The 24,126-nt window shown below is 40.7% G+C and overlaps 1 protein-coding gene across 4 annotated transcripts in view; it reads right to left on the minus strand.

Annotated features, from left to right (window-relative positions):
• Window positions 1-24,126, minus strand: part of LOC131462750 (RNA-binding Raly-like protein) — a 103,810-nt gene that overhangs the window by 56,949 nt on the left and 22,735 nt on the right. For all 4 annotated transcript variants that reach the window (XM_058634275.1, XM_058634261.1, XM_058634269.1 and 1 more), the window contains one exon: window positions 5,711-5,984. In XM_058634275.1, the coding sequence (XP_058490258.1) occupies window positions 5,711-5,966 (256 nt within the window). In that variant the 5' untranslated portion in view covers window positions 5,967-5,984. The remainder of the gene's footprint in view (window positions 1-5,710; window positions 5,985-24,126) is intronic.

Below are 24,126 nucleotides of genomic sequence, written 5' to 3' on the forward strand. Positions count from 1 at the left end.
TTAACCGCATTGTTTCAAATTGTTAACAACTAGTGTGGTTTAAATGCTGCAGTAGCACCATGGGCTGTTCACGTTTGCACTGTAACACTAAATATTGATGGCATCTGTGTTCATGTGCTATGTTTTCAAAGGAAGAAATGTCTTCAGTCCTGGATGTGTTCACATGATCTCCTGTTCACAGTCACTGGGATAATAGAGCACCGTTTATCATATAGGAGGAGAAAATGGCAGTGCAGTATGTGTTCCATCCACACAGACACACACACACACACAGTGACAGTCTCATCTTCTGGGGTGGTGACAGGCTATGACCTCTGACCTTTGTGTATCACTGAGTGCAGAGATTAGTCATCACCAGCGCGTCTGAGCTGCTGAATTGGATCCGTGCAGTGGCGGCATGATGTGATTATTCCACTGACCTCTTTTCTGGCGACCACTGCCAGCAGAGAATCATGCTTTCTGAAATAAAAACATGTTGTGCTCCTTCTATAGTCTTGGTAAACAGCGGCAACGAGCAGCATATATATATGAATGCAAATCCTCCAGCGACACAGCAAAATTAGCTTACTACAGATGTGATCTCCAGAATGAAATTGAGGTGCAATCAGCCTGCAGGTAATAGGGCTTTAATGAAATGTTTTTGAACAGAGAGGCAGATCCTGTGCGGAGGTCATTCCTCAACTCCAAATCATTATGCGAGGCTGATTCATTTCTCCACCATGTTAACATAAGGGTGTCCTTAATTGTCAGTTAGAGATGTATTGAAATGAGCACAGAAGTGATGAAAATACTTTCAATTATATTTGCTTTCTCCAAGTCTAGCACTCACATGTGAAGCTAGTCAAGTATGTGGAAAAGTCACAAATAAATCACGAAAAATATCATTTTGGCTATGGTAGAGTGCACCAAGATCATTTCAGCTGTGTTAATAAATGATGATGTTTTTCTGCATATCCACTGATTACTGCATCCATAATATCAAACTATGAAAGGCCTAAAGCACACAAAAAAACATTAGCCACCATTAATCAGGCAGAGATCATCATCACTTGCTCTTGTTTATGTTTTGATGAAAAAGTGTTAAGTTAGGGACAAATAGTGTATATGGTTGAATTACTTTTCATAAAACCACATGATAAAGTCACTTTTAGAGGAAATGTCAGAACATTTCCACATAAACGTGTAAATAATTAGGGAAGTTTGAAGATTCAGAAACAGATAGATGCTGTGTTTTGTGTTTTTATTGCTATAGTTAAGGATTTTCAATGTATGAGGTATTTACATACAGGTGACTGTGCTCCATTAAAAAAAAAAACAGCACTTGCAGCTAACAGTAAATGGGAGTTGCTGGTTTACTCCTGCTTTAATCTGTGATTTTTGCTTGGTATTATAAATGAAGGGTTTTAAACATTTATGTCACAAAATAACACTACTTACTTATTGCCATATTTTACTGCATAAGCTCATACCTGTCATGTACCTACAACGCCACTACAGAAAACTACCCCCTTTATGATTCTGCATTCATACTAGATCAGCAACAGCGATGCCTTCTTTCCACTGAAACATTCTTTTTGTTGAAACTCAGGTGAGTTTTGATCCACTCATCAAAGGCTTATTCAGGTCACTAAATTTGCAGCCAGTGTTCATCTATTATAAATAAGGCTGAGCCTATAAGCTGCTATTTAGAAAGCAATGATGTGCTGGAAACATGTTTCTCGTAGATCATTGCTTACTAAGTAGGATAGGGATAGTTGAGGGGGGGGAAGTGGCATCACAACTAAGTGAACGTGTCAGGAGTCAAATTGTTATTCTAGGCACAGCGGGGCTTTCTCGGCATCACATCATGACTAGACTTAAAGTTTGTGAGGGGGCAGTGCATGGAACTCTAAAATGCTTTGCAGAAACTGGACCAAAACACGATTAGGTAAAATAAAAGTGATCACGCCATCAGCAGATCATTAATCAAGCTTAGGTCCCTAGGAGATAAAAAAAAAAGTAGCTTCATTGCCGATATGAAATTTACTTAAAGCTGCAGTGTGTGACTTTTTTTTTTTTTCCTTGTTATAATTCTGCCTCTGTTTGGTCTTCGTGAACATAAACAACGTCACATTTTTTGTACACTGCATCCGTCATCAGTCTCTGTCAAACAATACTATCAGAGCTGACTGAGGGGGCGTTTGTGTGTATACAGCAGCAGAGCAAGCATTTTTCCCTTTTCCTGATTTTTGTAAAATTCACTTCTGAATGTTTTGCAGCCGTCTCGCATTACTAGTCCAGTGTGTCGGTTGCTTCTGTCTGTCTTGACAAAAAACAAATCACTTTCTGTGTGCACCAAAAAAGACATGTTACTTACACCATGCTGATCACAGTTTAATAACATGATACACACTAACAGAGCAGGTTTAGCTACAGTCTGAAATTCACACACTCTGGTTTTTGCTTAATACATAACACAAAACTCAAAAGAACTATAAAGAGAATGATGTCCCTTCACTATGGTCTTTGAGAATGAGCACCAGTTTCTGCAGTGCAGACACAGTGTTTGAGATTTATGGCAGCAACTGAAGGGTGTGTGCGTAAGGAGTCGAACGATACTGCAGTGTGTCAAATTGAGAGTGAAACTTGGTGGTGGGAATATGCAAGTCTGAGGGTGTTTTGCCAACTCTGGAGTCAGACACCTCCACAGAAATTAACTACCAAGTAGAAGTAAAGCTCCATTCTTCAGGGACGTGCTATTGGAATTGTACTGTATGTTATGATTGATACTGCAGTGGTGGTGCTAACGTTGTTGCCTCACAGCAAGGCACAGATCCCTGCTCGATCAAGGGCCATTCTGTGTGGAGTTCTCCCCATGTGTGCTTGGGGTCTATCAAAGTATTCCAGCTTCCTCCTACAGCCCAAAAACATGCAGTTTGGGGATTAGGTTAATTGGGCACTCTGAATTTAGTGTAGGTGTGAATGTAAGAGTGAATGGTTGTTAGTCTCTGTTTGTTTGCCCTGTGATGAACTGGCGACCTGTCCATGGTGTGCCCTGCTTTTCACCCTATGTCAGCTGGGATGGGCTCCAGCTACCTCAGTGACAAAGCAGTAGAAAATGGATGAATGGGTTCACATTACAGCCAGATAATGACAACAAACACACCTTCAAGCTTTACAAGAAAGACCAAAAACAGCAATGGCACAGCACAACAAAATCTACCAATTAAATATCCGTCTGATACAGTCTTTTTAGAAAATGACACCCATCCACAGGTCACATGATCACATAGAGTAGATTCCACATTCACATGTTGGTAAAAATGTTCATACCTATGTTCTTATAAGTGACAGATTTGCCTATAAAGTCATCATTAATAACTCATAAGTCATGATTATTCCAATACCTTACTTAATGCATTAATTAATGTCATGTGCTGCCATTAAGTAAGGCATGTAATACATGTGAATTACTGATAGTTCATCAGGTAATTCATGAATTAATGCATGATTTTTCATATACTCTCATCCTAAAGTGTTACCATATTTCCTGTATTTCCTATATTTCCTGCATTATGTGTCAATAAAGGCCAGTTTTTATGTGAAATGTCATTAAAATCAACAGATAATAAGATATATCTAAACTAATGTTAAATCCTCCCTTTTGTTGACCATTACCCTCCAAATCCCTGCTTAGGAATCTTGAGACATCAGCATCTGGATGCCAAATATCAGCACTATAAACATACTTCATTATTTACTATAACATTCAGTCCAGTTCCTGAGCTATTCTCCCTCCCTCCCCAATCTCCACTTTGTAGTTGACCCCATGTTCCCTGACTGAAACACTGCAACAGTGTCTACCTGTAGTCTCTGACTTATTGATAGATGATAGAACCATCAACTCTGTCTTCGACATTTCCATAACAATCCGCTGTGTTTCCTCATTCAAATGTTGTTTTCTATGTCACTCTGTAAGTAGCACGCCTCCTCTGACTCCCACATTCCCTGGTTGAAAACACTGCACACGTTCCACTCTGTTGAGTCAACGGTCCCGCAGGGGGGAAATTATTAGTGTCTGTCCCATTCCTTGTGGGAAGTGACGGGGTCAGAGCAAAGATGCCAAAATTAAATACAGGCCTTAAATCATTGATTTCATGTCACCTCTGGAGGGGGGAGGTTATTATTGTCACTCCCCAATGGTGATTATGCAAAGCTAGACTCCCATGTTCCCTAATTTAAGACATCAAACATTCTTCAGTCTGTTGCACCTTTACCCCAGTGTCCACTTGTGGGCTCCGAGTGTATGCTCCCTTAGGAAGGGAGTTTTTTATCACCAGTGCCAAATTTTTGCTCTGCTGAGCTTGATTTATCCTCATGGAAAGTGAAAAGGTCAGAGCCTCCATGCCAAATATCAAACTCGTAAATATTCCACATTCACATAATACAATTCCAGTTCCTGACCATACTTCATATGTGCCCTTAGGGGGGTTGTTATCATCATTTGCAAGTCACCGTGGTGCAGAGTTTAACCTGTACGGTCCCGTATTGAAACACTTTGACTTTGGTCCCTTCCATCTTCCAATTGATCTGAATGATGAAATAAAAAAGGATTTCGAGCTGTACAAAGTTGTAAAAAGTAAGTTTCACTACAAACATTCATGGCTATGGTAGAAGATGAATGGGCTTCAAAGTGTTGCACTGAAAATGACACAAGGTTCTGCATTGCTGCCAAAAAAGAGTTCCAACGAAGAAGAAACTAACACATCCACTCAGGTCCTGTGTTCTCACCAATGCTAATCAGCGCTGAAGCCGATGACTCAGGAGTGAATGCCAATTGAACACATTCCCACTGGTCAAAAAACAGTTAAACCCTGTGTATGCATGTTAGAAAACAATATCCACCTCACTGCAGTGCTTTCTTTGATGAGCCATCTTATCTATTGTAATGATATGCTGTGATTTTTGTACTCCCAACACAGAAACCAGTTCAAACAGCAAGCATAATTACCAAGCCACATAATTTCAAAGTATGTTTTGAAAGCCGTGAGACCAAGGCCCAAGACAATGTCTTTTGCAGGTAGGACTGATTCTGCATTCAAACTTAAAAAGGTGGCTTCAGGGTTTTGAGTCAGATCCTGAATAAACTTTTGTCAAAATTTCCTCAAATTGTCTATAAAGGTACCATGTGAATCACATCTTTCATTCTCACAGATTTTTTTTTTGCCTCCAGGCCACAAGCAAAGCAAAGATGCAGTGTCTGCACAGTAAATAGTAGCAGCATCCAGTGCCGCTTGGCTAATTCTACTCTACTCTAAGTTACTTGTCACAAGAACTTTGACATACTTTCTGCAAGTTGCTGTCTGGTAAATGTTAACATCAAACTGTGCTTAAATTTGCCAGTGGATCAAAAACAGATTCTATAGGGATTTTCTCCGAAACATCGTGACAACAAACACAGACACTTCAGCGTTTTTGGAGCCAAGGGATTTCCAAAACTAAAAGTCTCAAAGTTGCTCAAGGCATTTTGTGCTCCCGAGAGAGACAATACATTCCTTCAGCAAAGACAAGGCTTTAATGAAACATTCTCGATTCAATTTCAAGGGGAAAGTTTTTTGTGGGCTGCCACATACTGTATCTTACTTGCACTTCATGGTTTCCTAATGGCATTTCAAATGAAAGCAAAACACAACTTTTTCATGATAAAAGGAAAAAAAGAAAGAAGACTCACCAAGGGGCTGTCCAGCGATGATACGGGTATTTTCTCCTGCCACAGCTGCCCGGGCATTCCTCTCATTCACGTACTGCACGAAGGCGTAGCCCTTGTGTACGGAACAACCCACAATTTTGCCGTACTTGGCGAAGATGACCTCTATGTCAGTCTTCTTGACAATGGCTGTGTTGAGGTTGCCAATAAAGACTCTGGAGTTGAGGGAACGTGGGTCATTCTTGTTGGTCACGTTGCTCGTCTGGATTTTACCAGTCATTCTCTTCCAGTTGCCCTCCTGGGACACACAGATGAGGGGGACAGGACTTTAGAGGTTTGGACAGGCCAACTCCAAGTAATTCTGCCTCTAAAGGAAACACTACAGAACCCCAAAGTGTTACTTCAGTTGGTACAAGATATTATAAAATACATTAACACAAAGTAAGATACATGAGTGCACCATGAAATAATCAATTCTTATTCATAGTGAAATGGTATTTAATTTATCTGCTCCCAGACTCACCGCAGGCCAAACCAATGGCTCACTATCTTAGCTGTTACCGCTTAATGGGTTTTAGCTCTTCAGATCTGTTGTAAGTCTTTGGCTAAATCCATACTATTACATTTTCATTTAAAAAACAAGTACATTATGCTCTGGACACACCTGCTGTCCACATTACCCCTCTGCATTTTAGGCTTTAAACTGTGGAGCGGCATATGAATATAAATCAGACTTTTAAAAAGGTTGACATCATTACTCACATTCACCTCTTGATTGGTTCTTATCAGCTGTGAATGAAAAGCCCCGTTAAAACTTACTTTCACCTTGTCACCAGTGTAAGGAAATAAAAAAAAACAATATTGACTTTTTACCACTGATGTTTAACTGAAAACACAATTTTCAAATGAAAACAGAGTAGTATTGATATTTGTTTTGATTAACACAACTGAACCTGTGAAGTCTGCTGCGATATTTTCTAACCAAACAAGTGTGCTAGCAAATCAGCTCGTTAGGTGGCAATGCAGGCTACAGGAAGTAACAGCTGCTACCACATGATTTTTAGCATGCTAGTTCCTGTGTTCCTGTCTAAAATGTCATTCTAGTTTAAACAACTATTTGTTACACTATGGGCTAACAGGTTAGCCAGCCTGTTGTGAGCAAAGCCTGGGAGCCTGTGACTGCCTAAAGAGTAAGGCTATGTCTGCTGAGGTACTTTGCTGAGCTTTGTTACTAATTAGCATTAGTTGGCAAGGTGGGCTACAGGAACTCACAGCTGCTACTGTATGGTGTTTAGCATGCTAGTTCCTGTGAGATAACATGTAAATCATGTATTTTCAGACAATACAACTATTTTATGCAAGTACAGTGCAAATGAAATACAGGCTAGTGGGGTAGCCAGCTTTCAGTCAATAAAACCTGGGAGTGTGTCATTGCCTAAATAGTGGGATCAAGAATGACAGCGTCTTTATTATGAAAACTGACACCATTAAATAAAATTGCCCTTCGTAGAAATGCCATTATGAAATAAAAACTGGCATTTCAAAAGGGCTATTCTAAAAATTATAAAATGAAATCATAAAAGTGATAAAATACCATTTCACATGAATAAAATATTATGTCCTATAATCTAATATTCATATTATTCCACCATACTTGATTACATACAGTATTTATATCAACCACTGAATACTTCGGGGCTCCTTAAACACATTAAGATCAATCATTTTCTTATGGAAATACACTTCTTGTGTTCACTTTATCAAACTCTTTTAACATCACTGATCATGCAGTCAACTCTTTATTTATAATCCACATTTTCTGCATGGCTGGAATTCTACCAATGGAAAGCTGAGTGAAAGAATTATACTGAGCGACAATATGTGACAGTCACAACAGTTTTCTCTGCTTTGTGCGAGAGCTTTGTTATCTCAATACCCATATTGTTGCATCCCTGCTGCTTTGTGTGCTGTTTCAAGGATTGCAGAATGTGTGGTTCACAGTTTCAGTCAGACTTTATCGTTTGGTCAGTTATTACTGCTTATTGGCCTTTGTGGGGCTCTAGTGCAATTATTATTTAAGAGACCTTCCTTTATAGCCTGTATGTCAGTTTTCATAAAAGATGATTGGCTGCAATTTGGAGGAAATTATACCCAAGGAAAGGATGCACTATCAAACAACTCAAATATGTCATAAATAGGTAGGAGGGTAAGGTTTTCATTGCCTTTCTTATTGATTTTTCGCTTTAGTGAAAGCAAATTCTTTAAATTTACACCTGTAGAAAACCAAGTTTACATTACTGTTTATATTCCAAAAAAGGATTACACTTATTGTGCTAAAAGCTGTCATATATTGTGAAGAAAACAGTGAATATTCAATATTTGCTTCCTTTGAGTCGCTGTCCCTGACACATGGTGATAACAACTGCTTTGAGACGAAGAACCTGAATAATGGATCCAATCCTCGGTAAATAGGATTAGTAACCAAGGTAACACTGATGTCAGAATATTGTGTGTACACACACACATATTCACACATACACATTGTCACACTGAAAGCCCCCCACCCCTCAATCCAACTTAATTTTTCCTTGCAAGAGGCTGGTGCTACTGTGTGGCCTCAGTATCTTCATAATTACATGATTCAGTTTTTCCTGTGAAGTGCTATATCATAATGGGCTCGTTCTGCTAATTACAGCGTGGCATGAGATTACGTCTAAAATGCAGTGAGAGGGTGTGATTCACAAGGCGAGTGATGGCTACATTTCATTGTAAAGTTGCTTGTTCTGTACCGACAGTAGAAAAAGCAGGAAACAGACCAGTCATCCGTAAACACGACAGCGGCTCCTTCATTTACAGGGGCAGAGAGAGACGCTGTCAGACAGCCATTATACCTGAGACTGTGATCATGCAAGACGTTCAGCTGCTCATCCGTGGATAAACACATTATTCCACGTGGCAGCATCTGTTTTTTTGCATGACATCATTGAGGTCTGCTGCTATTCACTTTCTCCCGCAATTATTCAACACCCACTACAGGTGCATGGTGATTCATGACTCCTATGGGTTCATTGTTTACAGTGCATCAGAGCACAGTGTGTGCTGTATGTACGTGGGTGTGTGTGTGGGAATTAACTGCTGCTCGCCATCTCTCAAGTGACCTTGACATTTATCAGCACCAGACAGTGAAAATTAATGTGGCGCTGGCGCACACACACACACACACACACACATACACACGTATACATACATGTGCTAACTAAAATGAGCTCCACAATAACCACCTAATGTCGGTTTAAACCCACAATCTGACATCCGTCCTGTATTGATGTGCGTGGACAGGTCACTGGGAACATGACAAATCAGTGGAGAAGTGTTAGATTGCTTCTCTTGTCAGATTAATCTGGAGTGGGTAGCGGCAACGGAGCCCTTTTACTGCTCCTACTGTTATATTTCAAGTTGTCTCCTCGTTTATTTTCTTTAGACCAGGACACTAATTTATTCCATCAGTGGTTTTCCTGCTGACCTTGCCTTTTAGTTTATTTACAGCCTCCATTTAGCATCCCATCCCGTGAGGTGATAGCGTCAGGAGTACAAACATGGGAAAACAACCCTAGAAGGGACGGTTCCCAGTGGTGTCATTTGCAAAAATAATCGTTTAGTGGACTGAGTTTGTTTATCAAAGAAAATGAAACAGCCACCTGCAAGCTTCTTTTAAAACAAATATGAAGAATGAGGAGCGGATATTAAAACGTGATCTTTAAAGAAAGCGATTACAGCCGCTACACTCAGCGTCTTGTCAGAGCAGAGGACGGTAGAAGTCTTCATTTCCATGTTGGTGACAGCGTGTTTGTGTCAGAGCAGGTGTCATATTTTTCAAAAGGTGGGCGTCTCCTTTTTGAAATGAAACACTTAGCTTTTTTTTCTTTTTTTGGGGGCATAACCTGAAATCCTGGCATGTTTTTACCTTTAAAACAGCACTTTAAACAATCTCGCACCAATATTAAAGAAATATGGATCAGGTCAGCAGAGGAAACACAGAGGTTGTGTGGCTAACGACACTGCTGTGTTTGGATTGTCCTGGTAAAGGGAAAATACAAGGGATTTACTGTGGGGCAGAAGTAGCCATATTACTGAGTTCTCCCTTGCTCTGTGATGCATTGTGCCTTTGTCGACAGCCTCTTAAAAGGTGGTTGTTTGGGACTGGCCATCTGCCTGATTTATAGACATTTTCCACAGAGGGAGAGAACTCATTGAATTGATTCCTTTCGTAATTTCCCACCAATCCACCACTGTACATTTTTCTTCGCCATGCTTCAGCCACTCTGCTCTGATTGTTGCCAAGGCAGCTTGACGTGCTGAGGAACGGTTGGAGAAGCTGCGCACTCAAACAGAACACAGAAAGGTAGCCCGATACACCTTTTTTCCCCGGTGTTGCTGCCATGTACTGCTGAGGTGAAATAATTGCTTCATGGATTCCTTCCATTTTTATCGTGTCTCAAGATGTGTCTCCGTGTCTGAGAAAGCAGCGGCAACAATTGAGGGGGAGAAAAAAAAGAGAAGAAGAAAAATTCCCAGTGTTTGTGAATCAATGCCTCTATTTGCATTGTAGACTGCAGAGCAGCCAGCCATGAATTGGTGCACTTTTGTGAATCATGTCCTCAGACTGAAGCTATTCTGCGCCACAAGGACAAACTGCAATCAGAATTTGTCAGATTTTTAAGGCTGAATGAGAGTTAATTCAATATTAACAGCAGAAAAAAAGCAAAGCACAGAGCATTGATATGCAATATAGTACTTTCCACTTCCTCTTGAAAAATGAGTAGAGATTTCAAGATACTGTAGATGGACAAACCTAATTTTGCCCCCTCAATCATTTGCTGCCTTTCACCTTCATAAGTCAGGGCATTGCACATAGTTGGGTTGCAATTGAACTCTGTGAGTAGTTTGCTGATGTTCCAACATGAGGCTCGATAAAGGAGAAAGAACAACTCTTATTTTGCCAGCCAAGGGTAAAAGCATAAAAGATGGAAGGAACAGTGGATGGAACATTTACACATTACTTCTATTTAATACTACAATTCATCAGTACACGTTATTTATTCTGTGCAATGTTGAATCTCTTGATGTCCTTTGTTTCCCTCACGATGTGAAGTATGATGTATAAAAGGTGTGTGCTTTTACGGCTCTGAGGACCCCCGGAGCTCTAATGTCCGATTCACACTTCCACGGCGGAGGTGTGTGTCCAGAATCGGGCGGCATCAAGCGTTGCTGAACTGCAATGTGGGTCCTTCTCTTTGCTTGCGTTGCACCAGCGGAGGTTTAGAACTTTTCAACTGCAAATATATCATCACAGGAGCCAGCCAATCGTATATCCCGAACACCACAAAACACAAACTGAGCTCTTAGACAAGGGTGTTTGTCTAAGAGTCTCAAGCATCGTTGCTGGCAGCCACCGTCAAACACAACAGTGTGAGTCCACTGATTTGCTTGCATGCTTGTTTAGGAAGAATACTGCTAATATCAACATGCATGTGTTTGCAGGTGGGGGTTCTCCTTTTCATTTTTTTCTTTACTTAGTGAGGATGGATAGAGCAGGAAGCGAGGAGAAAGACTTCAGATCGAACATCAATATCCAAGACTGAGCCGAAGGTTCATCTGTTGTGCAGTTCTGTTTTGTTTTGGCTCAATACCACCATTTGTTTTACCTCCATTGTTTTAAAAGGGAACAATTGCATGTCATTGTCTTCATTGATGCATTTCTTGGTGAGCATCATGTGACTTTTTGACCTCTGGTCTCGTGCCTCAGGTAAAGATAATGTCTGTCCATCATAGTGTAAATGAATCCAATTTAAATGTTTTCATATTCACAAAATTTCCAAAGCTTTATTCATACTATTTTTCTTTAACTTGCTTTCACTGCTGCAAGACACTATACACTCTGTTTTCCTCGTATTTGTGAGGATGCTTATGCCTTTGGAGAAAATCAACACCATATTTGCCTCTTACATCTTTTCTGACTACAGCACCACAGCAGGGCCTTTTCCCCTCGCAACTGCAGAAATCCACCTACAAAACAGTAGCTCTGTGCCCTGCAGCTCCGGGCTCCGTTTTCAGAAAATGTATTGACTATTTCACTAAAAGCGTGAAGCAATTAGCCAAAATGCAAATGAAGCCATTCCTCCATGGGCCCTCATTCACCTGCAGTGGGGAAATGGACAATATGTGGTGGAAGAAACTGCTGTGTTGCAGGAGCACAGCAAACATGAGATGATATATGACTGGAATTTGTTATGTCCGGGGGGGCGGGGGAGTCGGCTGTTTGTGATGGACAGGGAAACACTTCAGCTGCAATGACGAGATTTCATTTCTTTCTGGGGCAGTATGCAACTGCACAGAGTTGAAACTAATCTGGTCAAACACAGCGAGCTGTCGAGTGCAGAATAGATCAATCTCTGTCTGCTCTTAATCCAATTTGATTTTTGGTAAGGATAGCACTGGGGTGTTTTATGATGTAAAACCCACTTGGCACGATTGTTTTGAAAGCTTCCTCTCCACGATGGAACACAGCACCGCAGGATATTTAAAAGCTTTCTCTAGCACGCGGCACAGAGAGACGTATACCCGTCGTCTCAAAGCGGGAGGGCAGACAAATTGCATCTGTTTCTGATTTACCGAATGCAATCAGGGTGTTTATGAGCACGTCGGGGAAAAAAAACTCTTTTCAGGACAAAACCCAGCATAAATGCACCTCGGCAATGGTGGAAACATTTTTGAAATCTGTCACTTCAGTACACGCAGCAGAACAGTACTTAAAATACACTCAAGGTCAAGTGGCACTGAGCCTAATTACTTTGTTGCCATGGTGATACATCATGTTTTATGTACTTAGCAGATGTTTTATATGCAAAGTATTTTTTCCCCCCAAAACTTGATGGAGAGCAAAATTAAAAAAAAAAAAAAAATAGGAGTGGAAAGTGTATTAAACTTCACTTCTTCTATGGATTAAAATGTAAATTAACATTGAAATGTTTCCATACGTTCAAATTGTATGCTAAGTTATGTAATCAGTCACATATACCTGTATTTCTTAAGTGCAAAGAAGGAACATTTAAGCCGACTTAGCTGCTACAAGCTCAATGTATTCACCAGTTTGTCACTAACTTTTTGATTTGTCGCCTCCTGCATCCAGAGATAACACTGATGGGAGCAGTAATAGTCAACCAAAACAGTTAAGTTGCACGTAAAACCAAACCTATTACCTGGAAGATGCCATAAAGCTCCACAGAGCAGAGCTGGCAGAGTAAGGCGATGGGTTCGTCACCATGGGCACATTCTTTCATTAAATCTCACATAAAGAGGAGTAACAGAAAAACAAAATGACATGATGTAACTGAAACCAAAAAAGGCTTGTGCATGTCAAAGTATAGTAAAGGAATGCTGTAATATGGCCACTGACTGTTCTGCTCTCCATATTAAGTCTAAAATGTGTCACCATTAGTTGTGCAGCTGCAGCTGGGACACATTTTTAATGGGGGCAAATTAGCGTTTGTTAACATTTACTCTGCAGGGGAGTATAAAACCCCCCCGTCCATATTCTGCATTAGAAACACCTTCAAAAGTGATGAGAACACCAACTGCTGCTCGCGCTCCCATATTTACAGCAGCCGTGTCTCCAAACAGCGGCGCATGTTGTCAGAGTCGAGCGGACATTTCGTTTAATCTTGTTCTCAGCTCGTCACAATTATTAGTTTGCAGAGGGATATTTCTTATTTATGGGCATCTCGGCAAGCCACGCTGTGCTCAATAGTCTGTATTGTAAAAGGATGACAAGCAATTTTTTGGCTTCACAGGCTTGGCAGCAGCTCAGTGGAATATAAATGACCTTAAAAATCCACCGGTTTCGTTTATGGAATTACTATGCAGAAAATAATGTCATCAAAATAAGCTTTCCCCTCCCCCCCTCCAATTTTATGCTCTTGTTGTGGGGTATGCATATGAATTCAGTGTCGTCTTCTGCTTTTGTGGCAAGTTTCAGGGGTTTGTGAGGGAGAGTTTGGCACCATTTCGCCTCTGTTGGTGCTGCACAGAGGCTCTAGTTGACCATCTGTAGCCTTGAAATGACCTGCGTGCCAGGAGAGGCCTCATCCTGCAGCAGTCGCCTTTGCCCATATGACACTGCCTGGCTCCGACACTGTTTTATGGCGGCACGCTTGTCCATCACCCTCCTCAGGTTTAAATCTGTCTGTGTAGGTGGTGTGACATGGGCACGCGGCGAGGCGCTCTATCTGCTGTGAAGAGCAGGCACTCTCGACCATATGCTCGCACCGCGGGCAACACAATCAATCACGTCAGCAGAAATTCATTGATTTCAAATTGCGGTAACCAGCCAGGGAAACTCAGCCTACACACACTTGGATGCGGCCAAGAAAATTTGGCCAATGCTCTGCTTTTTGTGGCTGTCGGGCTTCAACGGGCAAGGTTTTCCTGTTTCCAATGTCACTTTCACTTTTATTCATAATCAGTTTGTATGCCAAGTGCAAAATGGATGAGAACTTAATTCTGGTCTTTCATCGTTGCCCACATGAAATAAACATCTCAGAACCGGTGGAAGATAAATCCAGTGTGTAATATTTAGAAGGGGTTTATTGGCAGAAATTGAATGTACTATACCCACAAGTATGTTTGTATAGTTGTCTGAGGGATTTGAAATAACAATTATTGGGTTTCTGTTGCGTTTACATGTAGTTTAGGCAAGGCTGCCATCTTGCCTCAACATTTCTCACATACACATACATTTCATCCCCAATGTGTTTTCTATTTTGATGCTGGCGCTTATTATGCGACATGAAAGAAAATGGAGTGGAATGGAGATAGGTAGTGGCAGTATTATTTTGAATATTTTACTTTCTTTCCACTGCTCTTTGACCCAATTGATGATTGAAAAAAAATACTGAGCACTGTCCCAATTTGTACAAAGTAAGGTTTGCTAGAAACATTCATTTTTAATGGCTATATAATGACCGGGGATAAAGAAATTAGCATGTTTACCCAGATCTTGTGTTCCCACCAATGCCAATGCCAATGCCGACTGAGTCAAAGTCGATAAAAACCTGCATGCATTGGGGAGGCATTTGACCGATTGGCCAATTAAACACAATCCTATTAGTCATGCACAAGAAAAAAAAAAGAAGAAAGAAACTTGGGTTTAAACAAGTTTTCTTGACCCATGCATGAGGCCCATTTATTACACACTGGACCTTTACATCCTTTCATACCACCAGACTTTCAAACCATCTCTCAATCAAATACTATCATGTCAAAAAAGTAACATGGGAAGATGACTACAGGGAAGTATTGTCATCATTCTCATTCTAGTGGTGCTTACACAGAAAGAAATGCCAATAACTGCAAACTTCATTGACAAGTCTGTGTAAAGGGACCTGTAGTGTACAGTTTGAACCCCTTCCCATTTAGACTTTGATGATCTGAATCTCCACCATGTTATGTTCCTACCTGTGACTCCTCACTCTGCTCATTTGCTGGATAAATGTTCAAACGTATTTATGTGTAATGCAATGACATAGTATGGGGTGGGGGGGATAGCATGAGAAACTTCAAAGGATCCCCAACAATTCAATAGCTTCTTTATGGTTCGGTGACTAATCTTCAAAGACATGCCAAGGATTGAACTGATAGTGTCGCTGTGTATTGCTGGTGCAAACATCCTTGTCAGTGTCACTGAGGTGTGAGGTGCAGAGAAAGCGAGAGGAGATAAAACGAAAAAAGCTAATTGAGACAAAGTCTGTCCCTCGCGTGTGTGGAGCGCAGAAACTCAGGCTGAAGACATTTGGTAATTACACCTGCCACGGAACCAATCAGTCAAACGGATACCATTAGATGTTGAGGCAAAACATTAGGGTACAACACTATGTGGAGAACCATCATTTTCTGCAGCTTTTTTCTCTTTTCCTGCAACTGTCAAGTTATTCATTTCCTACCAGTTCACAATGGATGGATCCTTTGACCCACAGTGGCTGAAATCATTTTCTGATCTGTCTTTATGTTCTTATCCCTTGAAGATCAGTGGTACAGCCAGTGAGATGCCAAAAAAATCTCTGTTAAAGCTGGGGTAGGCGATATACTGTATTTTGGGTGTTATTGGTCAATAATTCCACAGTAACCTTTTTAGCATCAAGTGATTGTTGAAAGAGAACTCAATTTCTGTAACTTTTGGAATACTTTTTTTGAGGCTTGGGGGATATTTGGTCTGAAAGGTGACTATTGATAGGTGACCAGCATCTGTAACTGCCTGCACTGCAGAGAATATAAGCAGAGAGTCAGGTTATCGGTCATGTGAGGTTGAAATTGCCTGTATGAGGAATGCTTGTCTGTCCATGCTCGCCTGGTGGGAAGAGCTCAGGACATTGAACCTAAAATGTTAGTATTGAGCCACCAGGGGATGAAACACAGCAATCAAATACTTTACTAGTGATCCTGCAGCTTTAAGGCTTGTTCCCTCTGGTTGTGCACCGGTGCGCCAAAGCAATAAATTAAAAGTAGACAGAGATAATAAACACTTTGCAGAACACAAGTTCAGAAGTTTGAGCACATTGCACCGTGGTGAATCTTGGTAAATTTATTGGCAGATTTTCATAAGTCAAGAACAAAAAAAAAAAAAAAAAATCAATGAACATTTTCACCCCATTCCTTTAGTTTTTTATGGATCTGAGAAATAGACGATGTGTATGTGTGGAAAGCAAATACATTTGTTTTAGCCTGAGCGGATTCAAGATAAAAGGAGGAGCTCAATTCGATTGATTTCCCTCAATTCAAAATGTGCATATCGAAATAGCCTCCTGTAGAAAAGAACCTCAAATTTAGGACCCCGCTAACTTTCCCTTTGATTTAAGTATTGAATAAATAAACATTGAATCATTAATATGCCGTGTTTCAACCCAGTGATATATGAATCCAAATGAATAGGAGCAGAAGAAAGCCTGGATGGAAACGTATAAAATAATCTAATGAACGATATGTTTATCGGAGGTGGATTAATTGATGATTTGGTAACACTGATAGTATGATAGTTAAAACCATCTATTACAATTCCCTGCTTGCTAATAACAATTGCAGTGTGATAAGGATAATATTACCATGTTATTCCCAGTGTGATATCTAGGTAATAGCTTAGTAATTAAAATGAACCAGATGCCACCATCGGTGGAACGCCTTCATATGAAAATGTTTGCACCAAAACTGGTAACAACCATATTATGATGTTAAAACTACAGGGTTGTTGCTATGACTATGACCTGGCTAATATTCTCACTAATGTGTGTTTTTAATTCATACGCAAATTATAACCTAAAAGAGGTATAAAAAACTGATGAAAAAAAAACCATGTCTGAAATATGGGGAGGGGATGTTCAGCAGCTTCATTAAACTGGCTGGCTGCATATGTTGTCTCCATTAAAAATGGCTCCCACCCTCTTGCGTCTGTAAATAGACACCTCATCACGCCCCCTCATTTCATTCCCCTTTAATTGCACAGCGTTTGCAGCATAACAGTAAAATAGAATTAAAACAGTCTCAATATTTGCTGTCAGCCGCCCGGTTTAAGGCGTTGGTTTGACACCTAAATAATTCAGGATTAAGATGATGAGCCACGGAGACAATGAGATTAGCCTGATGAAGGGCCTGATACCTCGCCTTATACGTCTCCTTTTTGTCTGCAACAAATTGGCTGTACAATTGCAGCAGGTAGTAATTGCCGCTAATTCCGCCCCCATTGCAAACCACAGCTCACTTACTGCCGCCCGGTGAATGTGAGTCACAGCTGCAGGTTTTTAAAAGGTAGTCGAGAGCCCAAGCGAAAGTCTCAAGGGCCTCCCGGCGCAATGAAGCCTTCAGCGTGCTTCATGAAGTGTAGCTCTTATTTTTTCTCTTCATGCCCTGACATATTTCCATTTATCAGGTCTATGCTGACGTTCAATGCGAGAGCTGCAGACCTCAGTAAAGTAGATCAGAGTTTGTCAGAGAGGTCTGTCAAAAAAGGGCAGGCGTATTAAAACTAATACACACAGAAACATGCAGGCACACTCAAAATGTGGACGCGCTCGAAATATGCCAACAGGGGAACATCTGCACGCACGCAAAAACTTGTTTTTATATCTTAGTGAGGACACATCATGGAAATAAAGCCTTAACCCATAAGCCTCAAAAAGTCAGTCTGGACTGTTTTTGCTTACTTTAACCATAAAATGTTATGAATAACAGTTTTTCCAGAATAACTGTCCATATCTGGCAGTTATTTACAATTTACTGCATGTTAAAATACTGTTTTAACGATTTAAAATGAAGAAAAACAAAAGTTTTCATTTAAAAAACAAACTGTAGCTGTACATGAACACCAGATTTTGTGTATTCAATTTGAAATTTGGACAGTATAACACATATTTAAAATAACATTTGTTGGAGTCTTTGTCTCAATGTCGAAAAACAGCCAAAAATGGAAACTATGTACAGGCGTTTGTCCAAGTCTCTCCTCTCTGGAGACAAAGACGCTGATTCGCGTAATTACAGTAATGCAAAGTGCGCTTGTGCAAACGTGTCATCTGTGTTAACTAAGTGCCTAACCCTAATCCTGAAACCAGGTCTTAAAAAGCACTTTCAGGTTGTAGGGCTCAGACAAATGTCCTCACAAAGACATAAAGACAAGTGCAAGTACACACACACACACACACACACACAGAAGCTCACACAAACGGATGAGGCTGCACAAACAGCGTCAACATAAAGGTGATGGAGAACCTCACATGTTGGACCCATCACAACCCTTGAACGAGAAGTTTTGACAGTTTGACAGTGCTGGCTTTTTGTGTAGCAGGAGGAGGATTACGGAGTCTGTCTGCTGCCCCCGTCACATCTTCTCCTTTTATGAGTAATGAAACACACGCAGCGCACACAGCTTTATGCATAACAGTGCACAAAAGCTGGAGAGACTTCTCTTGCGTGAGACACACACACACACACACACACACACACACACACAAAAAACAATAAACAAAAATAGACATGAGAAGAAGAAAAAAATTGCATCTCAGATGCTGAGTTCAGGAGAGCAGGGATATTATTATTATTGCACTTGAAGTTGTTGTTGTTGTTGTTTTTCCTCTTTCAAAATAAGACATTAGTTATGAGGAGAAGATGATACTAACTTCTTTGGAATGATTGTTACACAAATATGGCTCAGAAGTTACCAGACAACAGTTGTAAATATCTGGGAATGTATTATGGCTGAACAAAGATTGGATTGTTTTAGAGATTACGTCATATTTCTATTTGATAACGCAATCTGTTTTGCACATACAAATCTGGTCACTTTGGAAGCTAGAAACACACTCTTTTTACAGATTTTAGGTGGTTATAAATACTTTATTCAGCTGTATTTTCATATTTGTGTATTTGTATACTGTGTATTTGTTATGTATATGTAGACCACTGTGTGTGTAGACCACTCATCATTTCTGATGGAGTTAAAAATTTGGACACTGGAAATGAGTCAATGTCAAAGCTTCCCTGCAAAGGTGCTCCATCCTTGTTATTCTTATATGAAAACAAATGCATTCTTTTCCTTCTATTATTATTATTATTATTAGATCAAGAAAGATTTCAGGCATTTTTATAAATGACTGTTATTGCACATCATCGCATGACATTGTTAAAGTGCCGTGCAAAAGGCAGACCACATAATGACACAGTATAGCCAGAGATGGATGCTTCCGTCCTCCCGAGGGTAATACATGGCATGGGTTATTTTGAGGGGAACGTGCCTTTAAAGGTTGACCAGCCACCTTTAAATAGGAAACACCATCTGTGCTGCTTTTCAGCCGAGCTAACGCCGTCTCATGGCATGACAACTATCTCTCATGCTCCCTTAAAAGGCAACGCATCTTCACAATCTCAATGGAAATGACTTTAAGTGAAAGTATCTAGAGAGGAAACGCTGTTGACCGCCGGGGGAAAACAGAGACGCACGAAATCTTCTCCAAGAGGATTAGAGGCTCAGAGTCTGTCAAATGCTAAAATAACTTGAGGTGCAGTGAACCGCTAAACCTTTGATCCCTCCCCTCCTTGTCTCCGTCTCCCACTCACGCCTCATCACATCATCCATTTCCCCACTTGTTTGTTGCTGTGAGTGACACCTCGTACTAAGCCTTATACAATATCTGTCAGATTGTATTATTAATGCTGATAGAGCGCCGGATGAGTCGTCATGTGAGTTAACCGCCGTGGCAGAGGAGGGCGACTGTGGAGGAGGGCGAGTGCGGCAAGGTCACAAAAATGATCAAAAAGAATCGCGCGATGACAGACGGGGCCACTTTTGACTCACCACACAAATCTCAGAGAATTTAAAGCACATTGATAAACAGCTTTTTTTTAATGGATGAGTGAATCATGCTAATTTTACAGCCCTGGAGGAGTAATAACAAGTATTACACAATAAGAAGCTTCCCCGGTGGATTCTCTCCCTTGATGTAGTGTTCTGTAATCCCACAACGGCCACAAAATAAATCACCTAAAAATCTAATTCCCGCTCATCACACGGTGTCATTTGTCTCGTTGTGAAGTTATGAATTCACTTTAATAAAACTATAAACACTGTCACGCTGTCACTGTGAGCTGATTCCCCGCTTTGCCTTGCAGAGTTGAGCAGGATTAAGCCTGGGTTCCCCTCATCGCTAACCCAATAATATGTATGAACAGGGCTGCGGGCGGCTCAGTGTTTACTGCCTCACATCTCTCTGAGGGGAGAGAAGACAGGGCTGATGTTTGCCTCTCCATCACCTCTGCTCCTCTTCATGTTAAATCATTATTGATAGCCCCGACATCATAAACCAACAGCACACACAGTCTGACTCAACATGCAGAGCGTTGCTTCCAGTGAAAAAGTACTGTTATTAAAAGGTGATGAGGTTTTGTTGTTGGAGGGTCTCAGCCAAATAAATGAATCAAGAGGGTGGTTAAATAATGGAACTTGGAGAAAACATTCCGCCATCCATATATTAGCGGCACATTTGAGGGTTGGAGGCTGCAGCCAATTACAGCTTACATGAGATAAAAAGGTAACGTACACCCGGACAAGTCAGCGGTCTATTACGAGGCTTGAATATAGAGATAAATAATCGTACGCGCTCACATAAGTTTCCAATTCACCTCACCCGAATGTCTGCCTGCATGTCTTTGAACTGTGGGAGAAAGCAAGAATACTGACAACCTGAGCAGTCACATGGAGAACAAGAGCACTCAGAGAGTGCAGACCTCCACCAAGGCTTAAACACTATTACAATCTTTTCATGAGATAGGCATAAATCATCCTTATCTGTTAAAATGTCACTGAACTTGTTAAATGGGACTTCACATGTCAGATATGCGGCCGTAATCTGGATCAGATCTGGAAACTTAGTCTGATGCTAGAGTGTCTGATCCTGCATAGACATACCAAACACCTGCAAGAGATAAGGATTTCTTGACATCATTAGGTAGATTCTTACCAGAATTCGATTGGAACACACTTGGGTGATCACCTACCCATCCCAAAATAATTCAGAATGATCTGTTAAAAACTGGAGACAGGAAGTTGCTATCAAAAAGGACAAATTTACCCATGTCGATCAAAACCTAACCTCCTCGGTGGAGGAAACTACACTCCAGTAAAGGACTGGGAGAATTGGGATTCAAGTCAAAAAGTTTTTCATGGTGTCACACTTGAATATTGTTGTCAATACTAAATAATCTGGTGGTATTTTTTTTCAGTTAGAGCAGTAAAGTTGAACATGTAGAGACACGTGAGTGTTATTATGAGTTAAATACTTGTGAAAATGTAACAATTTTCTTCTTGAAGTGAATTTGGGTCACTCACCATGGTCATTTTTCTTTAATTCAATATCATTGTGTGGAAAATTGTATTTTCTTGACAGCTTTTTCGACGGTAATTTCCTGATTTCAAAGCAGACCTGTTGTGTTTAATGGTTGAGGACAATCACCAAGCTCTCTCTAATGCAAAATATTGTTTCGAGCAGCTTCAGGAAATTATTAATAACAACGACGCGTTGGTTTGGGACGTGATGAGGTCACTGTCTGTCATCCAAAGTAAACACCATGTCAATCACTCACAAATATCGTTTGAAAAAAGCAAACACTGCAGTCACAAACTGCAGCTGTTTCCTGTTTTCTTCCTGAGACAACAACATGATGCTCTCTAATGACTGCTGACAGAGATGTGGAGCTGCACTTTGTTAAAACGTGATGTATGCCACATGGATACACCGAGCAACAACTGTGACTCTGTCAGCGCTGACTGTAAGTAAATGTGACTCCAGCTTACCTAAGACACCGGCAGCGCTTTTGTCAAGACAACAGTAGAAATGGGGGGGTGGGGGGGAGACACAAGACTGGTACTTGGGGGAAATGCTTCACTGTGGTTAAACCTGGAAGGCACACAGCAACTGTGCCTCAGACAAGTGAGAAAATGTCCAAAAACAAGTGTATACTCTTGTTAATGGAGGCTTTTTGACACTGCTGCCACCGGAGATAACATCTTAAGAAAAGCATAGTGACCCAAAGATGGGGGAAAAAAGATACCAGAGGCAATTTAAATGTCTCTGTTTTGATTATGAAACAACTTATTATAACACAGAAAAGAAAAAAAAAAGACTTAAGTGTTTCTGGAGTGAACATTTTAATGAAAAGAACGACTTGCACCGACTCCATTATTCAGTATGCAGATGACATATAATGACTCAGTCCTCGTCCTACTAATGATTCAGCCAATTCACGGAAGTGTATTTGGGAGTTATACACAAGAGATGAAGCGGAATAGGGTGAGAAATTCTTTCACTTTCAGTGTATTGTTAAGTGCATAATCCAGGTGGGATTCGAGGGGTAACAATGTGAATACCAATGGGCACCACAGCAGTGTAGCGAGGTTGTTCCTCACAATAAAAAAAGCTCCTTGGTTCAAACCTTTGTTCAGCCAGGGGTCTATCTGTGTAGAGATTTTTTTTGATCACACGTTGATCACACGTTGACCCACAACTTGATTCCCCAGCATCATCCCCTTCCTTCCTTCACTGTACCTGCACAAATCGGCAAAGATAGCTCCTGGAAACCATGGTGACGCAATGCTGGAAGGAAACTCTGGAGGCCACGTTGGTCAATGTTAGCTATCAAGTATTTGGATTACCTGTAATTCTTTCTGCAAAATGGTCAAGCCATACTGTCCTTATCTGAGTCGAGATGCATCAGTTCCCCAATCAGGGGCGTAGTAAAGTGGTGTGCTGAGGGTTCCGCAGCACCCCCTACTGACAAGGGATAGAACCATTTTAATCATGAATGATAATTTGCTAGTCCAATATTAAATTATACCATGTTTAAACTAAGTATGTTGCGTTTTTTTGTGTTTCCATTAGGAATAAAATAACTGGCTCCAACCGTTCCATTTTTCGGTACCCTTCCCTCGGGGTACCAGAGTAATGGTATACGGGTGACGCTAGATCCAGGCCGCTGATTCGGCGAAAACAAAATAGCAAAAATCACCTAGAATTCTTAAATTGCACATTGTATGCCCAGCTTTAGCTGGAGACTAAATTTGACCATAGGTGTATATGTGTGTGTCTCTTTATTGTTAGCCCTGTGGTTGCCTGGTGACCTGTCCAGAGTGTACATTGCCTCTCTCCAAATATCAGTTGGAATTGGCTCCTGCTCCCCTCTGTGACCCGTAAAGTAAAAGCTTCATAGATAATGGCTGGATTAAATATATATACTAACATCTGCAGTCACCAGTAATGACACTTGGGAGCCAACGATTTCTGTTGGCTGTAATTACAAGTAGCTCTAATGTTCACAATGATGCAGCCAATGGTTTTGGACATAAATACCCTCATGCCATCACTGAAGCTGCTGCCCAGACAATATAAGACATTTGATGGTTATACATCAGTATTTAAACGACCTATAAGTTTATAATTCACAGCCTAAAGATTCAATTATATTCTTTAAATTTTTCGCGTCTGTTTCAAATGCTGAACCGTGACCCTGTAAAAGAAAAGATTTATATGAAGACGCAAGCGTCTCAGCCTCTCATCTCAGAATCACTGGTCAAGGACGTTTATTAGTTTCTTCACTATAAAAGAATTTCCTCTGCACACTTGTCTATCTTCAAGGCTCACAGATAAATTTAGTTGGGGTTGCACATATTAAGCGAGTACAAATAAAGATGCCAGCGGGTTGCTTCAACAATCTAGTAAATTATTATTTTTATCACAGCAGGACAGGCTGAGGATTTCACCCTCTGACCCCCCCCCCCCCCCCCCCGCTGGTTGATGATGTAATGGAGGCCGCTCGCTTGCGTTCATCACCTTTTCCTTACAATGTCACTT

This window comes from Solea solea, chromosome 1, assembly GCF_958295425.1.
Source record: "Solea solea chromosome 1, fSolSol10.1, whole genome shotgun sequence".
NCBI classification, from domain to species: domain Eukaryota; kingdom Metazoa; phylum Chordata; class Actinopteri; order Pleuronectiformes; family Soleidae; genus Solea; species Solea solea.